This window comes from Argentina anserina, chromosome 7, assembly GCF_933775445.1.
Source record: "Argentina anserina chromosome 7, drPotAnse1.1, whole genome shotgun sequence".
Classification (NCBI taxonomy): domain Eukaryota; kingdom Viridiplantae; phylum Streptophyta; class Magnoliopsida; order Rosales; family Rosaceae; genus Argentina; species Argentina anserina.
The window spans coordinates 10,624,244-10,641,882 of record NC_065878.1 but is presented as its reverse complement, the minus strand read 5'-3'; the positions used below and the strand labels follow the sequence as shown (position 1 = coordinate 10,641,882).

General features: G+C 39.9%; 1 protein-coding gene across 1 annotated transcript; it reads left to right on the top strand.

Annotated features, from left to right (window-relative positions):
- Positions 1-7,032: 7,032 nt before the first annotated feature.
- On the top strand, positions 7,033-15,518 carry LOC126801889 (uncharacterized). Its single transcript, XM_050529373.1, has 3 exons — positions 7,033-7,504; positions 14,442-14,613; positions 15,042-15,518. The coding sequence occupies exons 1-3, from the start codon at positions 7,475-7,477 to the stop codon at positions 15,491-15,493; spliced, it is 654 nt and encodes a 217-aa protein (XP_050385330.1). The 5' UTR covers positions 7,033-7,474; the 3' UTR covers positions 15,494-15,518.
- Positions 15,519-17,639: the final 2,121 nt, after the last annotated feature.

Here is a 17,639-nt window from a genome sequence, read left to right as displayed (position 1 = left end):
CCACCTCACAGGTGTTGGGTTTTAATCACAAAAGGCCTCGGTACAATTGGTTATTATCCACCCACTTATAAGCTTTATTTTCTTTGTCACTTCTTAGATGTTGGATCTTTCCTCTCTAACACGCCCCCTCACGTGCAACCTAATTTTTTTAGGTTGACACGTCACAGATTAACATCCCACATACTGGGACGAAAGAAACTAAGGTCCAGTAACCAACGACACTTAGTGGTCATCCAATTGGAAACCCTCCGATGACATGACAAAGTGGCACCCAACTCGAGCCCACGAAAGATTGGAGGCGCGACTGGAGAGGGACCCGCTCTGATACCATGTTAAACAGCGACAAGCGTGGCCCGTGGACCAACTGTACCGATATTGTCCCAACTTAGCCACCTCACAGGTGTTGGGTTTTAATCACAAAAGGCATCGGTACAATTGGTTATTATCCACCCACTTATAAGCTTTATTTTTTTTGTACACCAGCGACCGCGATTCACGTGGCAACATCAACTTCCCTATATAGACAACATCAATTGCTTCATATTCTTATCTTTGAATTGAAATTCAAATTTGGTTCTTGGATTAAATTGTTTCAAATTTGGTTCGAATCTGAATATGGTGTGATTGATGTTGAGAAACCTCATGTCGATTTTATTTTGTGTTGGGTTTGTGAATTTGGTTATGGGTTTTCATCTATCATGCATTAGCTGTGATTTTCTAGAAAAATTGGCAGAATTGAGAAGGGGATTGATGAAGAACACAGAGGGAGGACTGCATGAGAGAAAGAGACGTCGTGTGGTTGCTCAATTAATTGTTTTTCAAACGGCGCGTGCGACGCACTGTTAATATGTGAAAGTGTTGGTATTCTAGCAGTGCGCGGAATAGGCTCCCTTAAGGAACCAAGTAATGGTACTGTTCGTTATGAGATAGAAATTTCTCAACAAAAAATGAAACTTCTTATTACTCGAATGTGTTCACAGTTGGTGAGCGAAATTGGTATGCACATCTTCCATCTTTTCTACTTTTGTTTTGCTTGCATTCTTGTGCATGTAAATGTTCTTGATCTGATATATTATGAGTTTCTTTCGTTTATTACTCGGAATAGGAAAATAAAGGTTTATCCAAATGGGGACCCTGATGATGATGAGTCTTTGGGAAAAGCCATATCGCTGTACTTAACTATGGATGACAGGATGAGCGGAAATTCTGCTATAAACCTGTTTTTTCATACACCAGGTTTGAAAATGCTGACATCATCGTGATGTGGCAATATCTCAGCCATTCGATTTCATCTACGGTTATGCTTTATAATCTTAATCTTTTAGTGCAATGCAGAGGATCTGCAACCCACCCCTCTTCATCATCGAGCAACTCACCACCGGCCTTCATTTCTTTCGAATCCGACTTCACCAAAAAGTTCGACATCCTCAATTGTCTACCTAAAGCGCCTAGATTGTCCGGGAGCTATACTTGAATGAGGTGATTATACTTCTTTATATTGATTGATATCTGATCTGATACAAGGCTAGCTATTTATAGGAATTGATTTGAACATTAGCACTATCACTAATGATGAATCCTAGCTGTTCTAGCACCATGAGTAACATGTTTGTTGCTTTACACAACTCACACACAGCTCACTTATGCTAACACTCCCCCTCAAGTTGGCGCATACACATCAACCATGCCCAACTTGCAAAGTGAGTCATAAAAAACATTCTTGGACACGCCTTTGGTGAGTATATCTGCAAGTTGCTCTTCTGTAGGAACGAACGGAAAGCAAATGATCTTAGCGTCTAGCTTCTCTTTTATAAAGTGACGATCAACCTCTACATGTTTTGTACGATCAAGCTACACAGGATTCTGTGAAATATTAATAGCTGCCTTGTTGTCACAGTACAGTTGTATAGCACACATAGGTTTAACACCCAAATCTTGTAGCAAATTCATAATCCACAACAACTCGCACACTCCCTGAGCCATACCTCTGTATTCTGCTTCAGCACTGGATCGAGCTACCACATTTTGTTTCTTACTCCTCCACGTAACAAGGTTACCTCCAACAAAGGTAAAATACCCTGATGTGGACCTTCGATCTGTAATATTTCCAGCCCAGTCTGCATCTGTGAAGCCACAAACATCAAAGATATTGTTGTGATTAGAAAACATTACTCCTCTCCCCGGAGCTGACTTCAAGTACCTCAAGATTCTTACAACAGCATCCATGTGGTCCTCACTGGGATTATGCATGAACTGACTCACTACACTTACTGCATACGCAACATCTGGTCTGGTGTGTGATAGATAAATCAGGCGCCCGACTAGCCTCTGATAACGAGGTTTGTCAGTAGGGACTTGATCTGGATACTCTGCTAACCGATGGTTCTGCTCAATAGGAGTATCAATGGGAGTGCAGTCCAACATACCTGTCTCTGTTAGTAGATCAAGGATGTACTTCCTTTGACACAGATAGATATCATTGCTTCCTCGGGCTACTTCAATGCCTAAGAAGTACTTGAGTGTACCTAGGTCCTTCATCTCAAACTCTGTGGCAAGCTGTTTCTGTAATCTATCCACCTCAACAGTATCATTCACAGTAACTACCATATCATCAACATATATAATTAGGGCTGTTACCTTCCTTTGTTGATGTTTGAGAAATAACGTGTGGTCTGAATTACTTTGTCTGTAGCCAAGTTTCCTCATGAATTGTGAGAATCTTCCAAACCAAGCATGAGGTGACTGTTTAAGACCATACAAAGACTTTCTCAATCTGCATACAGAGTTGCTTGGGAAAGCGGCCACATATCCAGGCGGAAGATCCATGTATACTTCCTCTGTTAGTTCTCCATGAAGGAATGCATTCTTGACATCAAACTGCCTAAGTGGTCAGTTCAAGTTAGCAGCGACAGAGAGCAATACCCGGATAGTGTTCATGTTTGCAACAGGTGCAAATGTCTCATCATAGTCTATGCCATATGTCTGGGTGAACCCCTTTGCTACTAGACGTGCTTTATACCGGCTTACTGACCCATCTGGATTATGTTTCACTGTAAACACCCAACGACATCCTACAGTCTTCTTGCCATATGGTGAAGGTACAATCTCCCAAGTATTGTTCTTTTGTAATGCTTCCATCTCTTCCTCCATTGCTTTCCTCCATTTTGGATCTCCCAATGCATCCTGCACTTTGTTAGGTACTGATACAGTAGATATTTGATTCACAAATGACTCATATGACTTAGATAATCTTTTGGTAGATATAAAATTGGCCACTGGATACTTGGCTTTAGTCTGAAGGGTAGGTTCATATTTTTTTGTTGGTTGTCCCCGAGTAGACCTATTTGGCAAAACATATTGTCTGCTATTAGACCTAATAGAATGACTAACCTCAGATGAGTGATCTTTTGTACCAGGAGAGCATTGGTCAGGGGTATAAACAGTGGTAGGGGAGACATGAGGGGCAGTTGTGTTGTCAGCTTCTGGTGTCTCGATCTCTTGAGTGACAACCTCCGGTGGTGCCTGTGTAGCTGACACATTAGTAATTTCAACAGAACTTGTTACCATATCGACTGGCTCACTTGTCTCCACCTCTCCATGATACAGCTCTTCAAAATATGAATTCTCCCCCTGAAGAGCAGTATCAGAAGAGGAAAAATAACTCATATCTTCAAAAAAGGTAACATCCATAGTGACATAGTACTTCCGAGTAGGGGGATGATAGCACCGGTACCCTTTCTGATGTCCTCCGTACCCAACAAACACACATTTAACTGCCCGGGCATCCAACTTAGAACGCTGATGTGGTGGAAGATGAACAAAAGCAACACAACCGAAAACACGGGCAGGAAGATTATGAAAAGAGGGTAAGGAGACATGAGATGCAAGCACCTCATATGGAACTTTCCCTTGAAGGACACGAGATGGAAGACGATTAATAACATGGGCGGAAGTAAGGACAGCATCACCCCAAAGGTATTTAGGCATGTGGGCACTAAAGAGAATGCATCGAGCCATATCAAGTAAATGACGATTTTTTCTTTTAGAAACCCCATTTTGTTCAGGTGTGTAAGGGCAGGTTGTTTGATGAACAATCCCGTGTGTGTTAAAGTACTCCTGAAAGACATGATTCACATATTCCCCCCCCCCCATTATCAGAATGAAGAACTCGAATGGTGGCATTGTATTGTGTTTGGACAGAGGTATTAAAGGCACGAAAAGCTGAAAAGACTTCATCTTTATTTTTAAGAAGAACAATCCATGAAAGACGTGTGCAATCATCAATAAATGACACAAAGTATCGCATTCATGATATAGTAGATTCTTTAGAGGGTCCCCAAACATCAGAATGGATTAATTCAAAAGGAAGAAAATTTTTAGGAGAAGTACTAGGAGAATAAGTAGATCGATGACTCTTGCCTAGAACACATGTCTCACAACATAAAGAAGACTTGTCCACACTAATAAACAAAGTAGGCATGGATTTTTTCATAACGCTAAAAGATGAATGCCCTAAGCGACGATGCCATAACCAAACTTCACTTAGCTTGTCAGAAGTGGAGAGTAAAGCGGTCCGAGGCTGTCCCCCTGGTTTGTCCCCTGCATATGTCAGATCCAGATGAAACAACCGGCCCCTCAGATACCCCCGACCAATTACCCGTCCGGTGAGAAGATCCTGAAATATCACATACATAGGAAAAAAGGTCACAGAGCACTGAGCGTCAGCGTTCATTTGGGGAACAGATATCAAATGATGAGATAAAGCAGGTACATAGAGTACATTGTGAAGCTCTATGGTGGGAGTAATACGAACAGACCCTGTCCCTAACACGGGAAATGCCTCACCATTAGAATTAGTCACATATGGTACGGGTGGAGGTGACAATACGGTAAAATAAGATTTTTCATAACTCATATGATCAGATGCACCAGAATCAATAATCCATGTATCAAGACTAACAGAGTGAGAAATATTGAAAGCCATACCAATTTGACCACGGCCAACGATGGAGGCTATAGGTGTTCCTCCAGCAGTATGATGATCATGCCCAACCACACCATAGATATCCGGTTTCGGAACTAATTCAAGGGCTGCTTTAGCTCGGTGAAGATAATTAGGCCTTTTAGGCCTAAGGTGTGGATATAATTTCCAGCAGGTTGCACGAGCATGGTTAGTATCATGGCAATAAGAACAAGGAGGACGAGGCTGATTCCCGAAGCCTGGTGGTGGTCCACGTTGGTGAAGGGGAGCAGAAGGTGCTTGTGGAAGAGGTGGTGCCGGAGATCAAGCACGAACAGTGAGACTAGAAACGACAGCCGGTGCCTGAAGAATACTCTCCTGCTGAGACTCATCCTTTCGGATATAGTTGAAAGCGATGAGTAGACTAGGTGGTTCGGTCATTCGGAGTAATTCGCCTTTCGCACTGGTATGCTTTGCATCAAGACCCTTTAGGAAATGGTGAACTCGTTCAAGCTCCTTCTCCTTTTGGTACCAAATAATATCCTCTTGATTTTTTATCAAGCAAGGACGTTTCACATCAATCTCAGCCCAAATATTCTTTAGTTTGGTGAAATAGTGCGCCACGGGTTGCCCATCCTGATGTACTGTCAAAGCTGTGTACATTAACTCATGAACCTGTATGAAATCAGAATCATTAGTATATAAGCCGGCTAGTGTCTCCCATATTTCCTGCGCAGTGTTACATGCCTCCACCAAATCAACGATCTCATCATTCATAGCTTTCCACATGACAGACATAACAAGACCATCATCGTCGTCCCATTTATTGTAGGCAACAACATCTTCAGGACTAGGAGCCTTAGTGACGCCGGTGACATGTCCCATTTTATGCATGCCTCGAAGGTGAGCAGTCATAAGTCGTTTCCATTTACGAAAATTGGTTCCGTTGAGTTTGGCGCCTCCAAATGAACCACTGTCAGAACCTTTGACAGATACTTCAAAGGTCGGAATATCAGGAAGCTGTGAACCCTCCGCTTCGTGTCTAGAACCCATTGAAAAGGAAACAATGTAAAATTCACGGATTAGACCGCAAGAAAAGATACAAGAAATGGAGAACAATCTGTCGCCGGTGCACTTGTACTGTCGGTGAGCATACACTGGCCGGTGCACTTGTACTGTCGGATCCGGTTCAAATCTGTCCGGGTCGGGTCGAGTTGACGGGTCTGATCCGGGTTAGATATTTTCGGGTCGGGTCGAGTTGACGGGTCGGATCCGGGTCAACTCTGTATGGGTCGGGTCGGAATTTGTATGGGCCGGGTCGGATTAAGATTTGATCCGGATGGTTTTTTGGGGTTGAAAATCCCCAAAGCTCCGAAGAAGAACAAAGAACCCGAAAAATTTGTGGAAAAAAAGGGGGGCGGCCCGGCCGAATGACGACTGCGGGGGCAGTAGCATTGGTGGAACGGCGACGTCGGGGGCTGCAGCGGCGCCGACCTCGGGTTGACTGCGGATCTAGGAGTGACGGAGTGCGGGGGGCAGCGACTTCCTGTGGTGACGACTCCGGGCTCCGGGGAGGGCAGTGACTAACGAGGAGGGCAGCGACGGGCAGCGACGAATGAGGAGCAGCGGAAAGACAGGCGGCCACGGCGAGAGATGCTGGAATGCGGCGGTGGCGATGAGGAGCAGCGGCGAGACAGTGGGCAACGAAAGGTGAAGGGAGGCAGCAGCTATGGAGGCGAGCACCGGAGGCGATGTCGAGAGGCGAGCACCGGAGGTATGCAGCGGCTGGAAGAGCACCGGAGGACTGGAAGAGCACCGGAGCGTCGTAGCCGGCCAGAAAAAAAAAACTGCGAAAAAAAAAGAGCACGAAGGCTCTGATACCAACTTGAATGAGGTGATTATACTGCTTTATATTGATTGATATCTGATCTGATACAAGGCTAGCTATTTATAGGAATTGATTTGAACATTAGCACTATCACTAATGATGAATCCTAGCTGTTCTAGCACCATGAGTAACATGTTTGTTGCTTTACACAACTCACACACAGCTCACTTATGCTAACAGCTATGACACGCGCCCCTCGCCCTAACGCTCCCTTAGGGAGTTAGGGTTTGTCCAATTCAATTCCAAAGCCGCCGCAGATACCCGATGGTGGCCACCGTTGCCAAACATAGACCTCGCCACCGACATTCCCATCTTTCCTAGCAAGCTGGCTCTACCAATTAATCAAAACAGTCCAAAGGAAACCCTCATTACGATTAGTTCTTGTCTAACCAAAACCTACATTGACCCAGTCATTTGTAGACCCAATTTGCTTCGATTCTTCCACACCGATAGTACCCAAAGCTGGTATATTTTCCCTTAACTTCCCAATCGATGGTTGCCTGATTGTACCTCCAACGGAAGCTTTGCGGCGATTACGCTGAACTCACAGAATCATCTACCAGTTGGGGACTGGTCGCATGCGAGTAAGCAAGGCTTGGTTCACGGAACTCTAGACTACCCACTTCATGTTTGGGTTTTTTTTTTATCCAATCCAGGTATGTCTCTGTCTCTTCTCTAGTTTTTTGTTTGATTGGTGTTCGACTTTACTTTTTATTGGAGTTTATTTGATGTTTGCTTGGAGTTGGGATTCTGAGCATTTTATTACCACTAGAAGATTTGGATATGATCACCCTACTTCTGGAAATCTGTATCATGTTGGCATTTGGCCTAAATTCTCTATAAATTGTTCGACCAATTTATCGTATGATGCCATTCTTCTGTCATGGTTCCTTAACTATGATGAAAGAGTTCGTGGTACTCCTTTTAGTTTTAAAGAGTACTTTTTAACTCAAACTGGTGAAATTGAGCTTGTGTGCCTTCACTTCACTTAGATGATCTCTCGTTTTGAAGAAGTGAATATTAATTATTTCAATTGTTCTCTTGCAAACATGATGTGTATTTTATGTATGACAATGTCTATAGAAAAGTTAAATGTTATAAATGTGAAAGCTTAACAGCTTGAGAGAAAAAGAAGTTTTGATATATTGATTCTGTTAAAAGTTACAGAGGAGCAGTAGTACAATAGCTTTTATAGCTAGCAGCTGATCACACAACAACCAACACATAGAGCTGCTGACCTTATCTATGACTAACAGAATTAACAGAACTAAGACAGAATTAAGGCTAATTAATACATGGTTAACACCCTCCCTCAGCTTGATGTGGGGAACCAATCATCAAGTTGCTGCAAAGATATGTGTGTTGAGGAGAACACAAGCCTTTGGTGAAGACATCTGCAATTTGTTCATGAGAAGATATAAATTGAAGCTTGATTGAACCTGCCTTAACCTGTTCTCTTGTGAAATGCACATCAACTTCTACATGCTTGAGCTTAGAATGCTGTACATGATTTGTAGCAAGGGCAAGAGCAGAAATATTGTCACAATGCAACACTGGGATATGTTCAAGCTTTATGTGCAGATCCTTGAGAAGATTAGTAAGCCACATAAGTTCAGCAGATGTATCTGCCATACTCCTATACTCTGCCTCAGTAGAAGAACGAGAGACAGCATTGTGCTTTTTGCTGCACCAAGAAATAGGAGAGCCATTGAGAAAAATCACAAAGCTTGTAGTAGATTTTCTTTCATTTGGATCACCTGCCCAATCTGCATCACAATATGCTTGTAGAGAGGCAGAAATAGAACATTTTCCTGTATTTGATTGTACTGAATTCTTTCTAAATAGAATACCATGAGATATAGTCCCTTTAATATATCTGATAACCCTTTTAGCAGCAAGAAGATGATCAGAAGTTGGGGAATGAAGAAACTGACATATAGAATTCACACTATAAGCTATATCTGGTCTGGTGAAAGTAAGATACTGTAAGAAACCAACCAAACTCTTGAAATGAGCTGTATCAAGAGAATCTAGCAAATCACCAGAATCTCTAAACAATTTTACTCCAGACTGACAAGGAGTTAAATGAGAATGGCATTGATCCATTCCAGCTTTGTGGACTAGCTCTCTAGCACATCTGTGTTGAGAAACAAAAATTCCATCTGGAAGATATTTAACTTCAAGACCAAGAAAGAAATTTAAATCTCCCAAATCTTTCATGTCAAACTCAGTCTGCAAAGCTTCTTTGACCTCAGCTATCATGTCTTCACTATCTCCAGTAATTATAATGTCATCAACATATAAAAGCAGATACACTCGTGCAGAACCTGACTGCTTAACAAATAATGAGGGATCAGCATAGGAAAATTTAAAACCAATAGAAGGCAGAAACTGAGTAAACCTGTCATTTCAGGCTCTAGGAGCTTGTTTCAAGCCATACAAAGATTTATTAAGCTTGCACACATAAGTTGAATTGGTAGTTGGATCTTCAAAACCCTGAGGCTGAGCCATATAAACTTCTTCATGAAGAATACCATGTAAAAATGCATTTTTAACATCCATTTGATGAAGTTTCCAACCAGAATTTGAAGCCAAGCCAAGAATGAGTCTCACTGTGGAATGTCTCACTATTGGAGAGAAAGTTTCTTCATAATCAACCCCATATTCTTGACTGAAACCTCTAGCCACTAATCGTGCTTTATGCCTAGCAACAGAACCATCAGCATTTCTTTTAATCTTGAAAATCCACTTGCATGAAACTAAGTTTTTATCTGGAGGCAAAGGAGTGAGAATCCAAGTATTTTGATTCATCAAAGCATCATACTCTTCTTGCATAGCTGCTTTCCACCGAGGAATTTTAATAGCTGATTTCCAATTGGATGGTTCAAAATCTGCAGGGTCTAAGCTTGGTTCTGTCAAAATAGACAAGAAACTTTTTTAGGAAAAATTTCCCGTTTGCCCCTGGTTAGCATGATGTGATCATTGACTGTTGCATTTGTTAAACTATCAACTGGATGTAGAATATTGGAGTCTGAAACATTACTAATAGTACCAGAATTAGCTGCTGCAGAATTATGAACTATTAAGTCAACTCCAATTCCAGGCTCTATATTAACCGCAATATCTCCATTATTTTGCTCAAACTGTATAGAGGTATGGACTTGAGGACTAAAAGCAAGATTTTCAGAATTATGAGCATTAGCAGAAGAAGCAATATCACCAATGCTATGTAATTCAACATTTGTAGGCAGAGACATAGATAACTGCAAATGATAAGGATGAGGAGTACCTGACTGTGGTGTTTGATTGTTCACTGCGGTGGAGAGGACTGATGTTGGGCAATGTACAAAAGACTGGTGTTGAGTAACAAATGGTTGGGCCTCTTGTTGCTCTTTATGCCTCTTCATATTTGTTTCAATCAATTTTTGAATCACTGAATATGGAAAAGAATCTTCATTAAAGAATACATGTCTTGAAATGATGTACTTCTTACTGTCCATGTGATAGCATATATAACCCTTATATCCTGAAGCAAATCCCAGAAAAATGCATTTCACTGCCTTAGGTTGAAGTTTGTTGTGTTTAACAGGAGAAATCAAAGGGTAGCATGCACAACCAAACACTCTGAGTATATCCAAGGCAGGAGGCTTGTTGTAGAGAGCAATAAATGGTGACTTCATCTTAAGTACTGGAGTTGGCATTCGGTTTATAAGGAATGTTGCTAAGGCACAAGCATGATACCAGAAGGATGGAGGTAATGAAGCTGTCTGAAGCATAGTAACTGTTGTCTCTCGAATATGCCTATTCTTCCTTTCTGAGATACCATTCTGTTGTGGGGTATAAGGACATGAAATCTGCTGCAGAATTCCGTTTTTACTTAGAAAATCCTTCGATGCATTACTTGTGTATTCCCCACCTCCATCAGACCGTAGAGTCTTTATAGAACAGGAGAACTGAGTTTTAACAAAGGCATGAAATGCTTGGAAAAATGGAAGAACCTCATTTTTATTTTTCATGGGAAAAATCCAAGTGTATCTAGAACAGTCATCTATAAAAAGATCAAAGTATTTGAATCCATCAAGAGACAAATATGGAGAGGGACCCCAAACATCACTGTGAACAAGTTCAAATGGATTAATAGACCTTGTCTCAAACTTCGGAAAAGGAAGTTTGTGAAATTTTCCTAACACACAAGCCTCACATATGGCTGAAGTATTATCAGAAACATTACTAATATTGTTCATTTTCAACATGTAATTAACTACTTCATTTGCAGGATGGCCTAATCTCTTGTGCCAAAGAGATTGCTGAACAGACTTTCCAACAAAAGCTGAAGAAAGTGGAGACTTGAACTGCTTTTCTTGAATTTTCTGAACCTTATTCCTCTGCTGAATCAATGGTGATGAAGAATTGGATGATGAAGTTAGTGAATGAAGTCTGGCAACTGGAAGATTGAATGGAATGGGGTATACACCATTGTTACTCAGTCCTTTGTACATAATTATGCCCAACACCTTGTCCTGAATCACACACATGAACTCATCAAACCAAACACAACAGTTATTTTGTTTGCATAGCTGATATATAGACAATAGGTGTGCAGCAATTTCAGGTATAAGAAGAACATTTTCCAGTTTCATATCCCCAAGAGAAGCATTACCAGTATGAGTTATATTTAAAAAATTACCATTACCAACTTGCACAGAATCACCATCAGTGTATGGAGCCACATTGTTGAGCAATTGAATTTCAGAAGTCATATGGTTGGTTGCACCAGAATCGGCTAACCAGAATTGTTGAGATGCAGGAACAGCTGCTGCAAGCATAGCAGAGATGTTGTCACTTGGAGATTGTTGTTGCTGTTGATTTGGAAAACCAATAATCCAGTAACACCTATCTGCAGTATGATTAGTTCTTCCACAGTACTGACACTCCACTTGTGTGCTTGAAGAAGCACCTGCATTGTTGGTAATGTTCTTGCAAGTCTTAGCAGTGTGACCAACAGTGCCACAAAACTGACATACAACATGTCCACTTCCTCCATTACCATTACCTCTGCCTGCTCCAAAATTACCAAAATTACCATTTCCTCCATTACCATATACACGATTACCATTACCTCTGCCTCCTCCAAAATTACCATTTCCCTGAAAAGTACCATTTCCTCCATTACCATATCCACCATTACCATTACCTCTGCCTCCACCAAAGTTACCTCTTCCTCCTCCAAAGTTACCTCTCCCACCATTGTTCATCTGACCTCTGCCTCTTCCAGCGTAGAAACTCATCATTTGATCAAGAACAATAAATGGATTAATGCCATATCCATAGCTCATTGTAGGGTGAGACATGTAAGTGGGGGTATTCGAGCTAGAGGAAGCACTTTGTGGGGTATGAGGAGATTGTTGAAGTTGTAATGGGGAGAAACCAGGTGGGACAGCTGTAGTAGTTGGACTGCTTTGTTGAGGAGAGAAAGTTGGAGTAGATGGTATTGGAGATTGAGCAATCATTGCAGTCAAAGGAGATGACAGAAGTGGAGACATTTCTCCTAGAACATCCATTTCAGCAGCCTTAAGCAAAGACTTAAGTTGAGCCATGTCATAGGTTTCTTTAGACCTAATCACAGTCTTTATAGCAGCATACTCATTTGGTAAACCAGCTAGAACCAACACCACAATGTCATCATCATCAACAATAACTCATACTGTCTCCAAGGCAACTCTAGCATCCTTAATTCTATCAAGAAAGGTTTCAATTGAATCATTTCCTTTCTTAATACTCATCATATTAGCCTTAAGCTGAATGACATTCTGCCTATTAGAGGCTGCAAATTTGTTCTTCAGATTAGACCACATTTCTGCAACTGAACGTGATCCAACAACACATCTCACTGCCTTAGGTCCTAGGGTTTGGCCTATCATATTAACAAGATTCTGATCTTGTGCTTTCCAAGCATCATAATCCGGATTGATGATTAGAGTGTCATCAGGACCACGAATGAACTGTTCAGGACATGGAATGGATCCATCCATAAATCCATATAGATGTAAGCTTTTTAGAAATGATTCAAGTCTAAAGAGCCATGAAGGATAGTTCGTTTCATCAAGGCAAAATGTTAGGAAGGAACACGGGAGTGTGTGAAGTATTCATGATTGAAGCTGAGACTACGCTAGGGTTTTAGATATGGAAAGGTTTCGAAGAAAGAGCAACGAAATAAAGGATTCGATGGAAGAGTAACGAAATCGAAGCTAGGGATTATGATTATCACACACTACAACACTAACATAGATGCAAATTACTGATCATTAAGCAAGAAGCAACAGGCAAGTCTCAATCAACTTATGAAATTGAATCAAGTATTTCAAGAACAGATCAATTATGCAACAAGATCTTCAAATTTAGAGAGATCTACAGTGCGATTTAGCAGAAAAGGAAGAAGCTAGGGTTTGAGAAGATGAACATATCTGAGTATTATGACAAATTGAACTAAGTCGAGTGATGAGATATGGAAACCAAAGCTTCGCTGAGCTTGTGAAGTGTGATCGTAGCCGTCGCCGAAAAATCTCACCGGATCACAGCCTGGGCTCTTGATACCATGAAAGCTTAACAGCTTGAGAGAAAAAGAAGTTTTGATATATTGATTCTGTTAAAAGTTACAGAGGAGCAGTAGTACAATAGCTTTTATAGCTGGCAGCTGATCACACAACAACCAACACGTGGAGCTGCTGACCCTATCTATGACTAACAGAATTAACAGAACTAAGACAGAATTAAGGCTAATCAATACATGGTTAACAAAATGTTGCTATTGGAACTATTTTGGAGGATGGCAGCACCTCTGTAACAAAAATGAACCCCATCCCATGAAAATCTGAAGCTGGAATTGTAGAGGTAGTGTTTGGTCAGGGTGTAAGGCACAATCCTCTTTTTATGCGTCATCTATTGACCCTGATGTATTCTGTTTTCAGGATACCAGAACTACTACTATGTTAAATAGAATGAATCATTTTCCTTATGATGATGCCTTTTTTATGCATGCGGTAGGACAATCTAGCGGAATTGCCTTATTTTGGAAAACTAGAATGGTAAAAGTGGATGTCATTGTCCCTCATGACAGGTTCATACATTGTGAAATAACTGATTTGACTACAAATGACTTTCTTTTTGCAACTTTTGTTTATGCTTATGCTCAGAAACATAAACAAGCAAATTTGTGGGAGGACATCATTAACCTCAAACCCACACATAATGAAAAATGGCTCCTAATTGGAGACTTTAATACTATTACCTCTCTAGATGAGAAGCTAGGAGGTAGTCAAGTTATTACAACTTACATGAGAAATTTTATTGACATGATGAATAGAGCGAATTTATTTTCCATTAATGCTGTTGGTGTGCCTTATACTTGGAAAAATTATCAAGATGATGATGATACTATTTTTGAACGACTAGATAGAGCTTTGGCTAATGCAGCTCTCTTAAACGACTTCCCTGACCTAGGATTTTAAGAAGAGATTTAGTGCTACTACATCTCTAAATAACTCTGTAACAAATGAGTTTGCTGCTATAATTGAACCTTGTATTTCTGCGCAGGATAATACTATGCTTCTAAAACCTGTTGAAGACCTGGAAATTTGGGAAGCAGTGAAAAGTATTGGTGGGCTTAAGGCCCCTGGACCGGATGGTTTACATGCATCCTTCTTCCATGATTGCTGGGAGGAAGTTAATGACACTGTGATCCCTATGATCAAGGATATTTTTCAAGGTAACAAACCCATAAATCTTTTAAATTACACAAACATTGCCGTAATTCTGAAAGTGGAGAATCTGTAAAAGGTTTCTGAATTTAGAACAATTAGTCTTTGCAATGTTTCTTACAAAATCATTACAAAATCATTATTAGGAGACTACGACCTTTATTGGGAAAATGTATCTCCAAGAACCAAGGAGCTTTTGCTCCGGGAAGGTCCATTCAAAATAACATCCTAATATTCCATGTATTAAAGTTGTCGTGGGTACTAGGCACAATTAAACTAGAATTACAAGAATCATTTGAAGTTATGGACAATTATTGCATTGAGTAATACTACAGAATTACTGTCATATGTATAATTGTTTGTGAAGCAAATTGGCTGAGGTTAGGATTTGAATATATTTTTACTGTCTTATTTCTACTTAATACTTTTTGCATAGATTCTAAGGCTAGGAGGAGCTGCTGCGGAGGCATCAGCACCGACCCAACTTGTTGGGACAAATTCCCTCAATACCCCCAGCAAACCACATTACATGAGGACTACTCTGTAGTGGGGAAGAGAGCCTGGTATCCGGACATTCACGCCCCAGCTAGTCTAGGAGTTTCCTCTTTTGCTCACCATAGTTCAAAGATAGACGGGAAGACGTCATCATTAGAGCTCCATGAAGCATCCATAATATTCAGAGATTGCATAGGGTTGATTAACGTAGATCTTAACAAAATAGCACACGTACAAAATGTAGTGCAAGTTAGAAGGATATTAGGTTGTCCTAGACCTGCTGCAAACCACTTAAAGGCTGTTTGCTGCTTTTGTTTGCTTAGGTGGAATCACTGCAGATTCATTTCTGATTTCTCTTGTACAAGCTCAAAATACTTGTGTCGGTATATATAAAATCAGAACAAAGACTTGCAGCAAACTGGACAAATGCCCCAACAATGTTCCCTCACAGCCCCTGTCTCCGTGATTGCCAAGTAAACTACATTTTTGCATGTAGAAAATAATACAACAGTACAAAATAACACTAGGAATTTCTACAAAATAATACAATAGTACTCTAGTGTATAAAAGTCTAAAGTTAGTCTTTATTAACAAAATACAAACAATTTTTGCATAATCTTATTAAAACACTACAAAATGCTACGAGATTCTACGAAACACTACGAAATATGACGAATTTTTTTTATAAAATAATATGATAGTACCAATAAAGAACCTAATCTAAGTGATAAAGTGAATGAAAGTCTAAACTTAGTTTTAGTTTATAAAATAGAACAATTTTTGCGTAATCTTACGAAACACTACAAATGCTACGAAATATTAAGAATTTCTACAAAATGGCCAGAAATACTACGAAATATTACAAATTTCTACAAAATAAAATGAATCAAACTTCTCGCGTTCAATCGACACCTACCGATGTCATCGGAATATATATTTAGGTACCATGTTGAAATTTCATTCAATTCGGACCCCATATGACCGTTAGAATTTCATGTAAACCGAAAACGCCCCTAATATGCCCTAAGAGATGACCTATGTCCTAGAAGCAAACCCTCAAAGCGCTTTGCATGTATCAAACTACCTAATTTAAGTCACCGATCGAGCGCGGTCGAATAGTAGACACATATTTGGCAAAGCCACGGTCAAAAGGGGTTTGAATATGTGAAAAACACTTATTTTTCCGTTGACTGGAAGTACGGACGGTCAAACAAACTCCAAATTTGATGAAATTTTTACGGGGTCCATAGATAAATATACTGATTACATCGGCTGGTGTCGATCGTCCGTATTCCAGAATAGGGTTGTCGATCGCCAAAATGTCTATTAAGGTATCATAACTTTATATTAGGTTTAAAAGAAACTATCGCATTATGAATCGATATGATTCAAATTTATCGCGTTCAATCGACACCAGTCGATGTCATCAGTATATATATTTAGTTACCATGTTGAAATTTCATCCCATTCAGACCCCGTATAACTATTGGAATTTCTTGTAAACTGAAAACGCATCTAATATGCCTTAAGGGAGGACCCGTGTCCTGGAAGCGAACCCTGAAGCGCTTTACATATATCAAACCACCTAATTTACATCATCGATCGAGCGTAGTCGAATCGCGGAAATCCATTTGGCAAAGCCACTGTCAAAGGGGTTTGAATATGTGAAAAGCGCCTATTTGTCCGTTGACCGGAAGTACGGATGGTGAAACGAGGTCCGAATTGGATGAAATTTTACGGGGCCCCTAGATAAATATACTGATCACATCGGCTGGTCGCGATCGTCCGTATTCCGAACCAGAGTTGTCGATCACCGAAATATCTACTAACGTTTTCTGTCAATTGTCATATTTAGAACTTGATACGGTGAAATGCTATGAAACACTGCGAAGTACTATGAAAACTACAAAATAATACGATAATATCACTAAAGATTAGGATTCAAGTCAGAAAGTGGATAAAAGTTTAACGTTAGTCTTAATTTACAAAATACAACAACTTTTGCGTAACCTTACGAAACACTACGAAATACTACAAAATGTTACGATACACTACGAAATATCAATTTTTTTTACATATATGATAGTAGCCACAAAAACTAATGTAAGTGAGAAATTGTATAAAAGTCCAAATTTAGTCTTAGTTAACAAAATACAACATTTTTGCGTAACCTTACGAAACACTACAAAATGCTATGAAACATTACCAAACACTACGAAATATCACAAAACACTACAAAACGTTACGTTATACTATGAAATATCACAAAATTCTAAGAAATATTACGAATTTCTACAAAATAATGTGATAGTACCCATAAAAACTAATCTAAGTGAGAAAGTGTATAAAAGTCTAAAGTTAGTCTTAGTTAACAGAATTCAACTATTTTTACGTAACCTTACGAAATACTACGAAATGCTACGATAAACTACGAAATATCAAAAAAAAATTAAAAATTATAATTTTCTACAAGTTAATGTGATAGTACGCATAAAAAACTAAGTGAGAAATTGTATAAAAGTCCAAAGTTAGTCTTAGT